This window comes from Silene latifolia, chromosome Y (genome assembly GCF_048544455.1).
Source record: "Silene latifolia isolate original U9 population chromosome Y, ASM4854445v1, whole genome shotgun sequence".
Classification (NCBI taxonomy): Eukaryota; Viridiplantae; Streptophyta; class Magnoliopsida; order Caryophyllales; family Caryophyllaceae; genus Silene; species Silene latifolia.
The window spans coordinates 218,509,685-218,530,460 of NC_133538.1; the positions used below are offsets into that span (position 1 = coordinate 218,509,685).

At 38.2% G+C, this 20,776-nt stretch overlaps 1 protein-coding gene across 1 annotated transcript; it reads right to left on the bottom strand.

Annotated features, from left to right (window-relative positions):
• Positions 1 to 15,442: 15,442 nt before the first annotated feature.
• On the bottom strand, positions 15,443 to 16,687 carry LOC141633731 (zinc-finger homeodomain protein 2-like). Its single transcript, XM_074446157.1, has one exon. It carries the CDS (start codon positions 16,498 to 16,500, stop codon positions 15,724 to 15,726), a length of 777 nt encoding a protein of 258 aa, XP_074302258.1. The 5' UTR covers positions 16,501 to 16,687; the 3' UTR covers positions 15,443 to 15,723.
• Positions 16,688 to 20,776: the final 4,089 nt, after the last annotated feature.

The window sequence follows — 20,776 nt, forward strand, 5'->3', positions numbered from 1 at the left end:
AACGTGCGCCATGCCTCAATAAACTATACCAATCTTCCTTTTCTTTTTCCACCATCTATCATAATCACATATAACTCATGTCCTCCCCACCGAACTCATACTCATCATAGTGCCACTCTTTACATCATAAGATTGGGTAACTTACGCTTCAGGACCAACACATACGTAAAACAATGCATAAAGAAGTAATACAACACCTTTGCATTAAACATAATATGCAACGAATGTCAAAAGACAAACATATGACCCGAAATACGCATATGACCTGCACAGACCCCACTCGATCGAGTACCAGAACCTACTCGATCGAGTTGAGGCTACTCGATCGAGTGCCCAACATGCTCGATCGAGTGCCCCGACTCTTAACCCAAACAGACCTTCGATCTTCGACTTACTCGACCGAGTAGCCCGGCTACTCGATCGAGTGACCCCATACTCGATCGAGTGCCCGAGGTACTCGATCGAGTGCCCAAAAACACGATTCGGGTCAAAATAACGACAAGTACCCACTCGATCGAATCAAACCCACTCGATCGAGTCATGCAGACTCGTGAATACTACCCGAATGTTATCTCACATACCCTAACGTACTATGCATTCATTATTATTTCAACATTATGATTACAACTACGCATTCAAATCTGCGCGACTCCTCATACAATTAACAAAATAATCTACTTCGTGTTATCAAGTGCCACGTTATAAACAACCATCATGCTTCTCATCCAATTCGTTATATAAAACACATATCATTGAACCTCTTCATGTTACTACTTACCAAAAGTCAAACATTACCATCTATCATGCTCATATAACATTCAACTTTCAATCATGTATTACTCGCATGTTTTAAATTTTCATAACTTTTCATAACACAAACCACACCCATACACTACAAATCCTATTTCCATGTTGCTAATACAACAACATTACAAATCCACTTCATCACACATCATCATATACGAACTACTTTCTTTTTCTACCATATCACTCATCATTCTCATATACTTTTCCAACGATTCCAACCAACATGTCAACCAACTATCATGCAACATGCTTTCAACAAACCATATACAGCACAATTAACATACACGTCGCACATATACACACGGACTCCACGTTCCCATACCATGTGACTGGCTTAAGTATCATGGGGCCAAGATTTTGAAGTGAGGGTGCCTACTCACCCAAAACCTAGCATCAGCCGGGGCTCCCATTACATATACACCAGGTTCATTTTATTAGACTCCCTATGTTCATTATGTTCATTTGTTACAGGTTCCAAAATCGTCGCTCTGATACCATTTGTAACACCCCCATACTCCAAGTGCCTTACCAGGACCACTCAGGTATAAGGATACTACCATCTCGGTTGCCCGAGGTACTGAATATCATAAGACAATAAAGAAACGTACTTTTAAAGTAATTATATATTAAGTGATTACATGTTCAAACCAAAACTAATAAAAGGAATTACAAGGTTCTCATACGGTCTACAGCTAAAACTATCAAAGCTACTAGACTTCGCCCGACACAAACGGAAGACTTCTAACCGCCACGTGATGACTCATCCCGGCCTATCCCATACGCGTCATATCACACACCGCTCAATAATCGCTCACCACCCCCGAATGGATCACCACAGTTTTTAAAACATTTAAACGGGGTCAGTACTAATCACACAATTCAATACATATATCAACAATAAGATAAACAGACAGCTTAACTGTCACACACACACCACCAACCAATTCCAATCATCTCAATCATCGATCGTCCACTTTGGACCAGCCACGCCGATGGGGACCGCACTGCCGTTCAACCTAAGCCCCGCTCATCATACCGAGCGATAACCCTGTCCATTAATGTGCACATCCCCTTCCGTGGCGGGTTCCACGAAGGGCGAAACTAGGGCGTGAAGCCACTCCCGCAAGTGACTCCACTCAGCCGAGAACGCATCTCGAAAACCATAGACAAACAATCACAATCACAATCACAATAGTCACAATACAATTACTATATCAAACAATCAATCTCAACACATCAACAATCATCCCATTATGGGACTAATACCGAGTAGGAAATCCTACCCGGAAAGCACAATGATCAGACGGTATCAACAATTTGTATCAAAAAGTCTCTTCTACGAACCCTCCTCCTATCATATAACACATAGAGGCTTCACATCACAAACTACACACAAAACCCCCAATCTCTAAATTAGGGTTTAACCAAACTTAACAAAACATTATAAAAATTATATTAAAAGCTTACCTCGACGCAGGGAACTCAACGATACGAATAACGACAAGAACTGACCGTCCGAACTCCGGAATTGCTAAGGATGCGATTAGGAAGATGAATGGTTGCTTTCTCTCTTAAACGGGGTTTTAGGTTTTGTAAAAGTGATTTAAAACAATGACGACTATGTTTAAATACCTTAATCGCATAATTAACAAACCCGAGAAAACTCCCCCGTAAAACCTAGGACACTCGATCGAGTACCCAAGGCACTCGATCGAGTACCCCCTTACTCGATCGAGTACCCCAACTACTCGATCGAGTACCCAACAGTCGAAACTATTTTATCTCGCAACTTACCCTTACTCGACAGAGTAAGGGCTACTCGATAGAGTACCCCAAGACTTATAAATACGGAGTATTACAGTCTTCCCTCCTTAAAAGGAACTTCGTCCCCGAAGTTCAACCCATACATAAAACCAACCATACAGACTCGACCAAGACACAACAACTTAGCTAAGGACTCAAGAACTCGACCGAACATAGAACATGAACTCTTAACACCCACTCCACCAACTATGTTTACTTCCACAACATGACTCACTATATCGTATCTACCACATATATATCTCTCACGACACCAACTCCATACATAACCAACTACCATCCTCTAATGCTGCTAGCTCCATAATATCATCAACTATCAAATCCAATACCAAGACACTCATAGACATCAAACGGGATGTTACAATAATGTCTAACTCGGTTTGGGAAAGTACATACATACACAATGGGAGGTAATCTAAATTATCCTCTCCGTCATAAACAAAAACCATGCATCATGTAGTGTAGATTAGTGTAGCTTGCATTTAGTATAGAAATCATGCATCATGTTTGCATAATTTCTCATCATTTTGGCCATTGAGGACAATGCCCATATTAGTGTGGGGATGGGGAATTCTAACCTAACTTTTACTCAAAAAAATCCAAAAAAACTGAAAAATTTCGAAAAAAACCATAAAAATTTGAAAATTGAAAAACCAAAAACATGTTATTTTCCTTTGTAGTGTAGTCAAGTATATATTATTGTATATATTGTATTTGTTCTATCCTTGTTCACATTGATCGACTACGCCACATCCGAGACATGAGGATATTGAAGACCGCATGGTATGATCTTTCCAATCTCCTTTTTCCTCTTTATGTTAATGACTATGTGGCTTTATTTTGATTGATGTGGTATAACAATGTGAACTTAAGACTTGCATTTAGTTTATATGTCATATTAGTTGGTAGAATCACTTGCATTAGGATGTATATAATAGTTTCATCATGATATTTAGTTGCATTTAGATAAAATATTTTGAAAAATGCCTAATAGAGAACTTTGACAAGAGAAACTAAGCCATTACAAATACTTTTTCAACTTAAGACTTCGCCTACTAGAATGGTTGTAAAACACCCTAGATAGTGTCATACTAGTGTCTTTTGACCCATGACCCAAAGCCTAGTCAAGGGTTTGCATGTGAGTCACCTATCCAACCCCGTGATGCGATGTGGACTTGGTTAACTTGTCTAGGTGACCTTGATTGACCTTGTGGTACGGCAACCCAAAAATACTTTCTATCAATAAGTTTGAAGTGCTCATTTCAAAGATTTTGTATGTGGAAACGTTTTATTGCCAAGGAAACCTCAATTGTTATGAAATGTTGAAATATTGAGAATTTTAGCTGTTTTGATGGAGGCGTACCACTTCGATGTGCTTTGGAGAGGGATCCATTGAATTGGCCCCCCACACGGTTGTGAATTCAACCGCCCAGAGACAGAGTGACTATCATCTCGAAAAGCTATTGTCTAGAGGTTAACCGGTTGCCTAATAAGAGATTGGCGAAAGCAAAGGACATTAGCACGGAAGGGACAAACCCCATCTCTAATTTTTGAAATGTGAAAGTTGAATGAGGTCAAATTTTGAATACTAGTCATATCCACCCTTGTTTATAACGATTTGAGCATTTCATTCCCAAAAAGCCCTTTTGTCAAGCCACTTTGTCGAGCTTGGGACGATCCATGACCTTTACTTTTGTAGAGAACTCGAGACTTGTCATGTCATATGCTACTAGCATCATGGGGATCATCATTCCATAACCATCCGATCGCTCTTGACGAAAGTATTTGGAAATTGGGGACGAAAGTAGTCTAGTTTAACACCATTTGGAGGTGATTTAGTGCCATCCTCTTAGCCTTAGTAATTTGTTAAACTAGTATTTGTGACGGAATATATGCTCTTAAATTTGTTCTCTTTTAGTTGCCTCCGCCACTTGATGAGGGAGTGGCTATTCCTTTTGTAGATGCATCCATTATTTTATTTTGTGTGCTTAATGTTTGGATGTGTCGCCATTTTGGCAAGACCCACCTTGCCTTGCAAGAAGGCATCCTACCTCATGGTTGTCTTGTTGTGAGTTGAAGGGGCGGAGTGAGACCCGCTAATTGTCTCATATCGGCTATGCTATTAGGTTAGTTTAAATAATGGTCCTAGTCTTTGTCACCTCTTTACTCGGGACGAGCAAAGGTTCGGTTTGGGGATATTTAATGTGACCATAATTAGCGCACATTTAGTCCCCGAATTAGCCTTGTTCCCATGCTTTTTAGTGCATATTTGGGTCATTCATTGTCTTTAGTTCTTTGTTTTGCATATTCTTTGAGGTTTTGTGTCCTTGGTAGGAAAGGAGTGCAAACCTTGCATTTTCATGGCAAAATGAGACTAAATTGATTGAATCCAATGACCAAGCATCAAGGAGAGACAAGATTAGAAGGCCTTTGTAGATAATATAGTAGTTGGGCAATGATGAGGAAAGATCCTTGCATCCCCAAGGAAATCCCTAAGGATTTTATGAAGAAAAGGGAAGAAAAGAAGAAGAAACACTACTGAGCAAAGAATCCGCCCGTCTTCCCCGAAGACGCCCGTCCCCCAGGACCACAATCCGTGCGTCTTCTACCAAAGACGCCCGGTAGCAGCACTTAAGACGCTCGTCTTCTCCCAAAGACGCCCGGGCAGAGACTCCTGAATCCGGCCGTCCCGTGCCTAAGACGCACGTATTCCAAGACAGTGCAAATCCGTTTCTTCAAGCTTCAAGAAAGATGCCCTTCCTTCAGAAAATACCGGCGTTTCCCTAAGTAGGGACTTAATCGTCATTTAAGCCCTTAGTTAACCCTAATGCATCCACCTAATTTCCACTATAAATACCCCATTAGTCTAATTAGAAGAGCATGTTCTTCTTTTCAATTCTTAGAGTAGTTAATATCAATCAAATCTCTCTTTAGTTTTGTAATCAACAATTAATCAAGTTTTAATACAAGTTTTATTTCCTTAATATCTCTTTTGTTCATCCTTTATTTTGGGTAATTGAAGATTATTTGGGTTATTATTGGGAGATTGACAACCTCTCAATCAAGCATCAAGTACTTCTATCATTCTTTGCTTTATTATTGGAATCATTAGTAGGTATAATTCTCTTAATCCCTTTTTAATTATTGCTAATTACTTTCATTTGTTCATCATGTTTCACTTTGTTGGAATGATTGACAACCTTGTTAGCATGTTCAACATGATAATGAGTGAGTAGTTCCATAGCTAGGGTTAATGGGTAATTAGGGGAAACCAACATGGGAAATGATTCATGCTTAAATTAATATGCTTTCATGGTTTATTTGCTTGCTTGTTTTGATCTCAACTCATGCACATGTTATGTTTGATGAAATGTGAGCCTATGAATCCTTGCATTTTTTACCCATCACCTATCTTTTTAATGAGACTTGTAAGACATAAACCAACTCGAGTCTCATTAGACCATGCATGTTGTTGAGTAGGGAAGACTAAGTCGACTTGTAGGTGTTGTACAATCTAATCGATTCGGCTCCGGGACCCAAACTTTCCTAGGATTGTAAGATATAACCCAACTCAATCCATCACAACAATAATTGCTTGTTTATAATTTGAGAACATGTTTGTATGATCAATTCCCATGAATCCCCTATGACCCCATGACACCCTAGTGCTTTTTAACAATTGTTTACAACCCTTTCAATTCATCTTGCTTATTTACTTTCATTGCTATTTAGTTTAGTGACCTTCTACATCAACCCAAATTGTGACACCCCTAAGACACCACTAGTCTCAATAGAAATCTCATCTCAATTCTCGTCCCTTGGGATCCGACCTTTACTTGCCTCTTTACTAATTGTAGAGTTGTTTGTGAAGTTATAAATTGTGTTTTGGTCTAGGTGCTTCCAACGACAATTGTTCCGAAAAATAGAATATAGCATCCGAAAATAAACCCAACCAGAGTTAACAGTTATATAGGAGTCAGGGCGCACTGTTAGCCGTGAGTTTCAAGGTATTAAGGGAGTAAGAAGCTGGCAGAGTGATTGCACGGTGTGAGATTTTGATGGAGAGTTAAGTGACGATACAATTAAGGATGGAATTGGAAAGAATGTTGAGGTAAATTTTGTTGATTGAGTTGGTGTTCGTTATTGGGATGACAACCAAAGAGAGGAAATGAATTGTTATATTAAGAAATGATAGTAAGAGAGTGGTCACATGAAGGATGGTGGTGTCGTAGTGTTGTCACTAGTGGTCGAGGATGATGTCACATAGGGAAGTTAGTTGTTCTAAGAGGATGATTTTGTGGACACTGATTGGTATGTATGGTCAGGAGGGAGTATAAGATGTGCATATAGGAGGTGTCTTCTAGTAGTTGGGTACTGACGATATGGTTACGTTCGTCGAGTGTTGAAAATTATGCGGGTGGGAGGATATGTTGTGAAGGGCATCTGAGTTAAGTTCGGACGAGAGGTATCCTTTATCAAGTGGTAACTTACGTAATCAGGATTGGCTAGTTACATTCGATTATGGGTCCATGATATGTGTAAATATTTGTGTGAGATTCTGACCTCATAAGTCATGGTCTACATAATATTCAGAAGGTCGGTATCTGTGATTCCATTTATTATGTTGCGTCGTGATCTAGTAGAGCGGTTTTAAGAAAGTCTTCTGGTCAAGGATGTGGTACTCAGTCAGTGTTATGAGATTTTAAAAGTTGTGATGGCTATCGATATGGTTGTTGAGTCTCGAGTGGCGATCTGGGCACGGTAATTCGTGTTGTGATACGAGTATTTTCGTATTGTCATAGATTGTTGTTTGTTTACTGCTATTTTCTGTCAGTGTCGGTCGGGGCATATAGACCGTTGTTTTGTTTCCCGATGTTTCTTACCAGTGTCGGAATGGGAGTGAGAATAGAATATGATATGAAAGAGAGTTGGGTATGGTTCTGTTGTTGTCATGGTATAGTAATATTCTGTTAATGGGACACCGTTGTGAGAGGTTGTTGGAGTACTTTTGATCTTGTTTTAGATGAGGTATTGGTGGACATAGTTGTGGCAAGAGAATTGTGGAGCATGTGTGGTATTGAACTGGAACTACATGTGGTTTAGCACCTTTTAGTGTATCCGGGTTTGGCTACTACCCAGAAACACTCGGCCGAGTATGTGGAGTAATCGACCGAGTAGAGGATACTCGGCCGAGTATAGTCTATACTCGACCGAGTATCCGGTCTGACGGGTGTTATTTCCGCGTTTTTGATTAAAATGATTAGAGATTATATATAATCGTTCGTCAGTTTCTAAAGCCATTTCTTCCAAAACATAAACCACATTTCATTCTCCTCTAATCATCTTCATCAATTCCAAGGCAAAGGTCGTCGATTGTGGGTTCTAGCATCTTATTTCGTGTCAATCCTCGTAGTAAGTGTCTTATCCTTATTGATCTATTGTCGTTCTTATAAGTTAACAAACCCTAGTTTGGGTTAATTTGGGGGTATAGGGGTTTGGTCATTATATGTGTGTTGATTGTTGATTATCATTGTTGTAGGTGACGATGTGGTATTTGTTATACATATTGTATAACTGATTGCAGCACAGCGGATTGCAAAAAGTTAGGGTTTCCCTACTCAGTTCCTGTTTAATTGATTTGAGATTATGTTGTATTGTGTACGTTTGTTTATCTGCTGATCATTGTTGGAGTGATGGTGTGGTGTTGGTGTGGTGATGGTGTTGGTTGTTGTGATGATTGTGGTGGAGTCACTTGCGTGAGTGGCTTCACACCCTAGTTCGCCCTCCGTGGAACCCGTCACAAGAGGGGATGTGCACATTAAGGGACAGGGATATTGCTCGTTGATGAGCGGGACTTAGGTGGGGATTGGCTGCGGTCCCCCACTGGCGGCGAGGATTACCTGTTGCGATGGGTAATCTGGTAAGGCTACACACCTCGGTGTGTAGTCGGTTACTGTGTGAGATCGGGAGACCGGAGGTGGAGAATGATCAGCTGGCTCTTGTCTTACTTTGATTATTCAGTAACTGACCCCGTTGTTTTATAAAATCTGTGGTGGTCCATTCGGGGATGGTGAGCAGATTGTGACAGGTGATGCAGATGTCTAGCTATGGGGCAGTCATGGGAAGTCATCACTTCGAGTCTAGCTTCCGCTGTTACGAGTTTAGTTGTCTTTGATTTCAGTTGTAATGAGATCCTTATACTTTTATTTGGAGTTGGTCTGAGATAATGTAATCGCTAACTCTTTATACTTTAATAATGTTGTTTGGAATTGGTAACTTTGATATACTAACCTCGGAAAACCGAGAAGGTAACAACCTTTCATGCTAGGGTAGTCCTTGGTAAGATACCTTGGTATGAGGGGGTGTTACATTAAGTAGTCCTGGTAAGACACTTGGAGTATGGGAGTGTTACACTAGGTTCTTTCTTTTTGTCTTACAGATGATATTTGACTCGTCTTAAGCTTAAGACAGATATGTCCGTCTTAAATTAAATGAGAATTTGTGATACGCTTTATCATAGTTATCAATAAGACAGACACATAAGAATCAGTGGAGTTAAATCTTACTCCCTCCAATCCAACCCAAACTAGCCATTTGACTTTTCACGGTCTACGAGACTACACTTTGACCAAGTTTTTCTTCGTTTGTATATTAGTTTTTTGTGTCGAAATTATAATTTTCCGAAACCTCTTTTTATAACAAACGTAAATATGTAAATTTTTTGTATAAATTTTAAAAATTTGACTAAATATAATCGATGTCAATATTTAACAAGGTTGATTTTAAAAAGTGAATGGGTAGTTTGGATTGGATTGGAGGTAGTACTAGATATGTAACATTTAGCATGAGCGCTCGCCCCCACTACATTAGAGATTTCGGAAATTTAAGCTAAATTTTCGAATTTTTTTTAGTTTACCATATGACATTACCGATTTACCCTTGATGGAATTTTTTGGCCCCTCTAAATGTGAATCCCGACTTGTTCACTCGACTGCCTCGGTTAAGATAATATAACGCATGTTTAATTTTAAAATTTAGCCTAAAGTGAATATAATTTCTGACTCCGCCCCTGCTTGTAAGGTTCTACGACGAGATTCAAAGAGATGACAGCAATTAATAGATCGAAGTGGAAGAAGGGGAAGTAGGGTAACGGTGGCATAGAAAACGAAAATGTACGTAAAGTAGGTGCGGATCGGAACGACGTAAACGTAAGAAGGCAAGTGAATGGGGTAAGCTAATACGGAGGAAAAGTAAGAGGAACTGTGTGATTGTCATATTTAGATAACAATGTTGGTTCGCGGGTGACACAAGTCTTGTTCTGTAGCATTCTCTGTATTTTTCCTCAATAAAGTGCAAACTTATTGTTTCAAACTTCAGCTTCATTGTTTTTCAGGGGTCTACTGCATATGCATCTATGTTCACATGTGACTCCACCTCACTAATTTTGTCAATATCATAACCATCTTTTGTTGTACACAGATTCTTGTTTAGAGACGGATGTCCGTATCCGTCTTAAAGCTTAAGACGGGATAAATAGATACCATTAAATTGCCTTGTAAATACCAAAAAAAATTCCTTATTAATAGCATATAATAATATTTGGATCCATTTTAGAGATGAATGGGATACTCCGTCTACAACCAGACTTAGCTGAAATTTAGAGAATTTCAACATGGAAATGCTTTGGATCTATCGATCTTCTCGAACTTCAACAAAACAAAACAAATCAACAATCATTTTACATTTGGATTTGAGCTTCATTAATTCAATTCTTTCTTTTAATAGTTTTTTAATGTCTTGAAACATAAAACTACTCCATGTTTTTTGGTTGCAGTTTTATAACGTAGATACAGACACAACAGCTTCTCTTTCCAAGGAGAAATATAACAAAAATAAGGGAATATAATAGTATTATTATTAAGGGTTTGCTTGGGATGAAAATAATTATTAAGAGAGTAGTAATAAAGCTGAAATGAACTAAAAAAATGGAGGAAAGGGATGAGGGTTGAAGATAGAAATGGATAGAAATGGGGAAATATAGTGTAATAGTCCCTACATTAAGGGAGTAATTGTTACTCACCTTCCTCTCCAAGTAATTATTACCTCCATATAAATATAATAATTTCTCCCTCACCTCCTCTTTCCACACTCCACAACCACCACAAAGCACCAATCTCCTCCCATTTCTTCTTATTTTAGCTCACATTACTTCCTTAATAATTACTCTTATCCCAAACAAACCCTAATTATTAATAGTAGTGGAATTCTGTACTAGTAATATATAGTAGTTCTTATTCTTGAAATTATCACCAAGAACTTTATTTAAAGAGTTGATCTACTAAATCACAAAGTTGGTTCTTAATTTTAAGAATTGAGTTCTAAAATCAGAACTAGCTTGCTAGCATATGGAAATGTGATGACCTGTAATACCCGCCCCGTTAGGAACCCGTTGACTGGTCTTAAACACATGTCTAGACCCCTTGAGAATAGGGGTGTAAATGATCTGAGCCGGCTCGACAAGCCCTCGGAATCGGCTCGGTCAAAGATTGGCTCGTGCTAAGTCAAAACGAGCTCGAGCCGAGCTTGGCTAAATACGAGCCGAGCCCGAGCTCAGCAAGGCTCGGCTCGGAAGCTCGTTTATAATTTTATTTTGTATAATTTACACAATTTAATATTAATATTATTTTAAATTATATGTTATCTAGTCATTTATAAGTATATTATAACACAATATTTTTTAGTATTTTATAATCTTATTTGTTTTTTAAAAATATTTATATTTAGTTAGATCCAAAAAGTGAAAAAGTGAAAATAATATAATGACAAAACGAGCTCGATTCGAACTCGAGCCGAGCTCGAACTTTTTCCGAGCCGATCTCGAGCTTTAATTTTTTAGGCTCGACGAGCTTCGAGCTGAGTCCGAGCTCGAGCTAAAAATGTCGAGCCGAGCCCGAGCCCTCCCGAGCTCGAGCTAAGTTCGGCTCGTTTACAGCCCTACTTGTGACCATTGCGTTTAGGAAGCTCGATCAAGCGTAGGCTACTCGATCGAGTAGCTCAGTGACTCGATCGAGTAGATGCCACTCGATCGAGTAAGGCGAGTTCAGCGGTAAAATATATATCGTGAAGTCATGAACCCAAAATCAGTTTTCATTTCATTACTCCTAAACCTAATCGTCGATACAACTCTCTCCTTCACGAACCTTCATTCCTTGGAACCCTTTGAGCTTTGATACACTATGGGGATGGGAAGCAAGAGTAGGGTAACGGTCTTGTCGCCGGAACGCTGTGTATAACTAAGTCGTCATCATCATCATCGTCTTCCTTGTTTTAGTTGTGGCTGTTATTGGTAGTAATAGGGTTTGCCATACTGTTTGTAATAGATGGTAATGGTGGTTGCTTGTCGTCCTATGGTCGTATGCGGGGTTGTTGTTGATTGCTAAAGGTAGGTTTTCCTACTCAGTACTGTTGATTGTTTGGTATGTCGGTTGTGTTGACTAGTTGGTATTGGTTTTGTTTACATTGGTATTGTAATTGGTTATTGATTGTCTGTGGTTTGCGAGGTGCGTCCTCGGCTGAGTGGAGTCATCTCGGGAATGGTTTCACGCCCTTGATTCGCCCCTTGTGGTTCTCGTCACAAGGGGGATGTGCACATTAATGGACATGGGTTATGCGCTCGATGGAGATGAGCGGGGCTTACGTGGGAACGGCTGCGGTCCCTCACTGGCGGTGTGGAATATCTGTTGCGACGGATATTCTCGCAGGACTTTACCTTCGGGTAGTCAGATGATTGATGAGTGATTGGAGATGGAGTTGGATTGTGTATGCTGTACCTTGTGTTCTGTGTTGTTTTGTGTTTGTTCCTTAGTTACTGACCTTGTGTGGTGTTGTCTGTGTTTCTTCTTGTATTGTGTCTGCCGTGATCCATTATGGTGAGCAGTCAATCTTAGTAGGTGTTGATATGTGGAGCTTAGCTGGGTGCTTTGGAGGGACGGGTCAATCACCGAGTCATGGCATTACTAGCATCACCGTAGTTGATAGTTGTTGTTATCAGTTGTACCTTTTCTTTTATTGAGTCTAACTTGTAATAAACTTAATTGTTTTTTTATTGACGTTATGATATTTGTTATTCCTCGGGCAACCGAGATGGTAACGCCCTTATCTATTGGGGAAGGTCTTGATAAGGCTCCTTGGTAGATGGGAGTGTTACATGACCAATGACCATGACATATAAAATGTGAAGTGTTTTTAAACTTTGTCTATTTTCAAGAAAAAAAAAGTTCCTCTATTGTGGATTAAAGTTCTTAAATATTGGAAATAGACAAATATGATATGGCATGAGAAGAACTTTATATAGAGTTCTTCTATTACTATTACTCTTAGCACCCTATTGTTTTTAATAAATAACAAGCCAAGGTGAGAATTGAAATGTATCGGTTGGTCTTCCTTATGATAGTCGTAAGTTAAAAAAAAAAAGAAAAAATATGACTAAAGAATTGGATTCTTCCAATTAGAAAAGGCTAGAGGTCATACATCTAAGTAATAATCATTAGGTCATCTCTTGAGGCGTTAGAGTAATATTGAATACATAAAACTTAAGTAGGATTAATAAGAAACTAAGAACTGGGGGCTGTTTGGTTGGGGTATTCAAAAAAGGGTAAGAGAATTAAAGTTAAGGATTCTCTTTGCTTGTGCTTGTTTGACACAAACAAAGGAAATGTGATTCCCTCCTTCTTTACCCCCACGCTCTTCTAACTCCTTACCCTTCACGCCCTCCCCAAGGGAATGAGACTCCTTTCCCCTCCTCTAATTCATCACTTAGTCACCTACCGGACGACCACCGACCTGCAACCACCACCTACCACAACAGTCACCTCATCACCCACTGCCTCCTTATAGTTCTCCCCACCTCTTACACCCACCACCACTATCACGACATCCTCTCCATCCTCACGTCTAAACCTACCACCAACTACCACCTTTATTGACAACATCCAATGTCGGCAACACCCAAGCACCGTCGACGACACTCTCCCCCCCAGCTCACCCGCCAGGCCGTATACAACACCCCCAACCCATCTCGGAATTGACCTCTAACACCATGAATACCACCCCTAAGGCCCGAAAAAACCTCCCCCATCCCTGAGAACACCAGATCTGGTATTTTTAGAGGTAGGGGAGGGTTTTTTGGGCCTTGGAGGTGGTGTTTGTGGTGGTATGGTTGGAGTTTGAAATGAGAGTGAGGTTGTATACGGTGGGAGGTAGGGAGATGTGTCAGGGACGGTGAGAAACAAGGAGACGTGACAGCGACGGTGGCTAGGATGTCGTCGACGTTGGTGGTTGTTGAGGTGAGGGGTGGAATTATTCTAAGCATTTAGTGGTGTGGGTGGGTGGTGGTTTAGGATGAAATAGGTGGTGGTTGGTTTAATTGTATTCGTTGATAGTGCAACCAAACAACAAAGTAAAATTAGGGTATTTCCATCCCCCCCTCCCCTCTTTCCCTTTGTTGGTTTCATTCTCTTACCCTTAGATGAACCAAACACCCCTGGAAAAAAATCGCAATAATTTTTCGAAATCAAGAAACAAAAACCAAAGGTTACATCTAAATTAAGGCCATTGTGTATTATGAAAAGGTGATTATAACCCTAAACACAACATAATTCAACCATGATTTCACCAGCACCACACATTAAATCACGCATGATGAGCTAGTCAAATCTCCACATTCCATAATTGACATGCACCTTCGATTACGACACCAACACATTTTTACGCCACTAAGGGATTGTTTGGGATGAGAGTAATTATTAATGGAGTAATAGAGCTGAAATGAACTAAAAAATGGAGGGAAGGAATGAGGGTTGAAGATAGAAATAGATAGAAATGGAGAAATATAGTGTAATAGTCCCTACATTAAGGGAGTAATTGTTACCACCTTCCCCTCCAAATAATTATTACCTCCATATAGAGGTAATAATTCCCTCCTCACCTCCTCTTTCCACCCTCCACAACCACCACAAAGCACCAATCTCCTACCATTCCTTCTTATTTTAGCTCCCATTACTCCCTTAATAATTACTCTCATCCCAAGCAAGACCTAAATAACACACATATACATTTCATAATATATAGTTCCTCCATTCAACTCCACTCTACCATATATCATTTTTCATCCATTTAACTCCACTCTATCTATTTCTTAAAAAGAAATGTCAAATGACCATTTTATCCTCATGTCTCATTACTTATTTACAATATTTGTCACTCATACCCCACTACTTCTACATCAAACTCCACCCTTTTCCATTCATACTCCACTTATTTACATTATACGCCATTACTTATTAGTTTCTCCATTTTCCTTTGATGTTCTCATTTTCCTTTTTAAGCCATTTTACTATAATGTTCTCATTTGGTTTCTTTCTATTTTTGGGCCTAAAAAATGACCAAATGGTCCTTGTTGCCGTTACATATTTACACTATATACCATATATTAGCCCACTTAATCTTAGTTATATCTATACCCCACTAGCTTAGTCTTTTTTTTATTGCTAAAAATCGGCTCACTTGCTAGCTTAACCTTTTTTTTATTATTAAAAATTGGTCCACTTGCTCTTAATCCATTTTTTTTTTGTTCCACCAAAAGCAAATGGGAACATCAAACAAGAATGGAGGAAGTACAATATTTTCCACCCAACCCCACCTTTCTTAATATTTGTGTAAAACACAAATAGGTAGAGTCGAGTTGAATGGAGTAGTATTCATCATCGAGAATATTAGATGTGATAAATCATTAGATATGATAAGATTTACTCCGTAACAAGGAACCAACTACTAATTTCATTCCATTTCATTCCATTCCATTACATAAATAGTAATCATAACATAATCTAAAACAGTACGATATATAACACTAGCACTAGCACTAACAACTTACTAATTAAGGGAACTAATAATAATAATAATAATAATAATAATAATAATAATAATAATAATAATAATCCCAAGATCATTACCCCAACAAATAAAATCCTACAACATACATTGTCAAACGAACTTATATAAAACGGTCTTACATATAAGACGATAATGATCGAATCAACAAGGTGGTTTCTTACCAAGGGTATGTTTATTATTATGCATCCAAACCTTAAGAACATGACGCTTAACACCAGTTTCATCACAGAATTGTTGAACAACACTTTCATCACATTTCTGAATCTTCCACCCTAACGTCTCCGCTAATGCTAACATCTTATCCTTTTGTTCTTGACTAAACTTGGTTCGATGCCTTTTCTTCCCGGACGAAGAGGTCGTAGTAGTCATTGTCATCGCCATCATTCCCCCCGTCACCTGCTCCTCCGCCGTCGCCCCCACCGGCAGCGCCAATTGCCTCCCTCCCGCCACCGCAAGAAATCCCGGCGTTGTGCGGGTGGTCTGTGTGGCGGCGGGTGCAGGTACGGTGGCGGGGCGGTAAAATTGGTACACGGGGGGCGGAGGAGGGTGGTAGAGGGTGAGCTGGCGGTGGTTGTCTGCGGCGGGAACGTGTTCCTTACGGTGGAAATTACGGTGGCAGTTACAGGCGGCGCATTTTAGCGCGTCGAAGGTACCGTCAGGTCCAGCTGGCATGAACTCGCCGCAACCGTCGACGGCGTGGCCGCCGATGTTGACGGCGTGGTTTTTGAGACACTCTCGGTAACGGGGAACAACAACGGAGTGTTGGTTGTTGTTGTTGGGGTGGTGGTGGTGGGTGTGGTAAGTGGGTGGGGTTAATAAGGTCATTGTTTCGGGTTCGGGTTCGGGTTCATTATTGTTATCGTTATCATCGTGTTCTTCTTCCTCTTCGTCTCGGTCTCCGTCTTCGAATTCCATCATTAGTTGAGTTAATAGTGGTTAAATAAGCTAAGGTTGAGGGTTTTGAGTTTGGTGTAAAAATGAGTATTATGGATAAGAAGGGAAGAGAGGGGTTTGGGGGAGTGATAAAGATAAAAAGGGAATGGAACTTATGGGGAACTTAGGATGAAACTATTCTACTAGGAAATGAGGGTTGAGTTTGAGTTGAGTTAAGTTAAGGAGGGGTTATATTTATGTGTAGATTTTTTGTATTAAACCATTCTAAGACCATTCCCAAGCAATGTCACGAGGGAGGTCGCGACCTTGTTGAGTCGCCTTAACAAACAATTAAGCATGAGATTAGCGTGACCTTTTGGTTGCTCTTGACCTTATTAGGTCAATTGGTGACCCAATAGGTGTCAAATTATCATTGGTCGTAAACAAAACAAAGAGGGTTGGAAGGTGAAAAATGATTGGGTTGATGACCTAGGTCGCGACCTTCTGCTTGGGAGGTGAAAATGGGTCAAGGTTAATAAGGTGGGATTAAGAGTAAAATCGGGTCGCGACCTAATTAGCGCGACCACTGCTTGGAGATGGTCTAAGCAGAGGTCGTGCTAATTAGGTTGCGACTCGGTTTTACTCTTAATCCTAATTTATTTATCTTGACGTATTTTCACTCTCCTAAGCAAAAGGTCACGACCTAGGTCATCAACCCAATCATTTTCCACTACACAACATTCCCAATTATGCTTGCTTAATTATTACTCCCTCCCAGTCACTATATTGTTCCCATTTGATATGGGCACAATACTTAAGGAAAAGTATTAAAATAGGAGTAAAAGAGTTGTGTGGGGTTAGTGATAGAGGAGATGGATGAATTATTAGTAGTTAAATAAAAAATTGTGGGGCCAAAACATAAAGGAAAGTAATAAAATAGGAGTAAAAAAGTTGTGTGGGGTTTGGTGATACGAGAGATGAATGAATAAAATAAGAGTAAAAGTTACCAAAAAAAGAAATGGGAACATTAGTTGAATAATCCGTTTTGGAAAAGTGTGAACATTATAGTGACTCGGAAGGAGTATAGAGTAATGATAAATACAATCATTAGGGTTGTAATTAAGTATTAAATAGTTTACAAATAATACATACTCTCTCCCATTCAAACCAAAGGTTTCATTTGACTTTATTACGCTTGCCGATGCGTGTTTTGCAACGTGAATATCTTTAGTTACACATTATTAAAAATTATAAAAACTTGATATTCTTATACATTCATGACGATGAATTAAACAAGATCTCGCATGACTATGTTTTCTCTTATATATTACTAATAATACCAAATATTCTCCACAATTATGAATAGTGCCAAAAAGTCAAACGTAACCTTTGGTCTGGATGAGAGGGAGTATATCAATAGTTTATTTCCTCTTTTAGTTTCTTTGATACAACCCTTAGGGTTGTATTTATCATTTTCCATTATTATATACTTTTTTTAAAAAAATTTAATTGTTCAACCAATAGAAATTGTACACCTAGAAGATCACCCAGATGGTCAATTTTGTTCTACAAATAAGAATACCTTTTTTTTTGTTTTTTTTTTTAATATGGTAAGGAAATTTGTCGAAAATCAACCTATAACATCATTGTGGATTAGTTGGTTGTTTTATACTCCCTCCGTTTTTTTAATGATGTTCCATTTCTTAAAAAACATGTGTGGAATATTTTAATAAAATGGAAACATCATAATGATATGGAGGGAGTACTATATAATGAGTGTTTTTTTTTGGTAGATTTTATTATGAGATTCAATATTTTTTGTTAAAATACCATAATGGTTTTACAACTAACTTTTTAAAGTGAATGTTTTTTAGAGTAAATTAGATTTTACTCTCTTTTAAAATTAAAATTTTTAAAATTACTTTCTTTTGAATTTTTTTTTGCTAAAATTACTTCCTTAAGTTGCATTTTTTGCTAAAATTGCTCTAATACTCTACTTTATGTGACTTATTTCGTCGGTTTTGAACTTATTCCATTTGTGGCTTAGCCAATTTATATATTGAAATATATACCTATGTAGAAAAATGTAGGGAGTTCAAAACAGAGGAAATAAGTCAACTTAAATTGGAGTTTTGAAGCAATTTTAGAAAAAAATGCAATTTACGGGAGTAATTTTAGCAAAAAGTGAAACTTAAGGGAGTAATTTTAAAAAAAAAATCAAAAGGGAGTAATTTTATAAAAGTTGATTTCAAAAGGCTCTTTTTAATTAAGAGTATTTCAGAATGAATAAGAGTAATTGGAATAATTTAAATAGATAATGGTTTTCTAAACATGAATTATAACCTAAATATTTGTTTTTGATATGAGAGATTTATAACTTATTTTAATTGACTTTGGTTTGATGATTATTATTGATTGCTCTAATTGATTCCTAGTTACTTCCTATTTCATATTGTCGCAATTTTTTTAAATTATTCAAGGTATTTCTTTAGCCTTAAACAAGCAAGAAACGTACTCTCTTACTCCGTATTATTGATGAAAAACTACGAGTATAAGGCTATTACAATTAATTTATTTTTTCAAATATATATTCATAATAATACATATTTAAAAACATTTGTTTATAAAAAAAATATGTGATCATGTCAAAAAAGACCTAGTCTCTATTACGAAGGTTTTAACTTAAAACGAGAGTTTGATAATAAAAAAATTATGTGCTGCCGAGTCCCCATCTAGCTATCTTGACAATGTATATGAAGGATTGCTTCTTCTTTCGAGTCAATTTCTTATAGCTATGTTAAACGTAATGGCAATGCGGTGGCTCATCGGCTGGCTCATTTAATGCCCTTCGACTACTCGACTCGTGTTTGGGTCGATGACATTATTGGTGATTTGGTAGCTATTGATTTTGTCTCGGCTTTGGAAGTAATTGAATAAATCAATTTTTCCCTTAAAAAAATTGCCACTTTGTAACAATATGTCGGTGGTAATTTTTTAACAAAAAAATGTTTGCATTTTATCGTAAAATATATTTTATGATAGAAGCACATTTTATCCGTCTTATTTTCAGACGGAATTAGCCAGATCTTCTCCTAAGAAAAAGAAGGCAAACTCTGCTTTTGCCCGATCAAGGGTTGAAAATGGGAATTTGCCAAATAGAAGGATCGAATAACTAGTTTGTACGACTATTAATCGTCAAGTATTAATCACAAATACTATCCTACAACCAGTTGTATAATAGTATTATACAACCGCCTCAAAGTTGTTGAGCTCTTACACAAAGTTGTTGAGCTATTTTATAAGTTATTGAGCTATTTTACGAAGTTATTGAGCTTAATAATTATTCTGTTAAGATCAATAACTTTGTACCATAGCTCGATAATTTTGTTAATAAAACTCGACAACATTATTATAAAGTTCAACTATATTAAATCGGTTGTATATAAAACATGTATAATACATTAAGTGTTTACTATGCACTCCACTGTCACTTCTGAGTTGTGAGTACAAAGTTGATAGTCCATGGACAGTGCACTCTGCACCTACACAAATGGATTGGTGCAAGGTGTCTGAACCAGCTGTGTACTGTGGTAGCTAGCCTGGTAGGCAGTAGCCTCAGCTTGGATTCACTCCACAAGCATGACCTTAATTAACCATCCTGCTAAACATCGTCGACAAATTACTAAATATTGTCGATATTATTTAATGACTTTCCTAATCTACCCCCACCCTAAACCCCTCCTGTATATCAGTCCGTCTCATTATAAACGGACACTATTTGTCTATAGCTATAGATGGATAGTGCTATAGACGGATAATGTCTCTCTCACAAATGAAAGTGGATAGTGCAGGTGGGGGTATCAATTTCCCACCCACTTGCACTACCCACTTTCATTTGTGAGATGGATACTATCCGTCTATAGCTATAGACGGATACTGTCCGTCTATAATGCGAATTTGTGCCCGTATATTAACATCATAATTTCCAAAACTCATTATTCTCACTACAAATCTCTAAAAGAAACCGTCTCACATAAAAACAAAAAAACCGCTTTCATCTACGAGATTTCCATCACCACCGCTTCTACTTTGACATTTCTATCATCTTTTTCAAACAATCTTTGAAGTATGTTTTTCTCGTTTAATTTTTTTTTTAAATTTTGTTATCAATTAGTAGATTTAGAATGAATTAGGATAGAAGCGGTGGTAGAACGTATTTAAGACGGAACTTAGTTGATTAAGCATTACTTTACCCGCGCCCAAAATAAAAAATTAAGACAGAAATTAGTTTTTTTTTTTTAAAAAAAAAAAATACACGGAA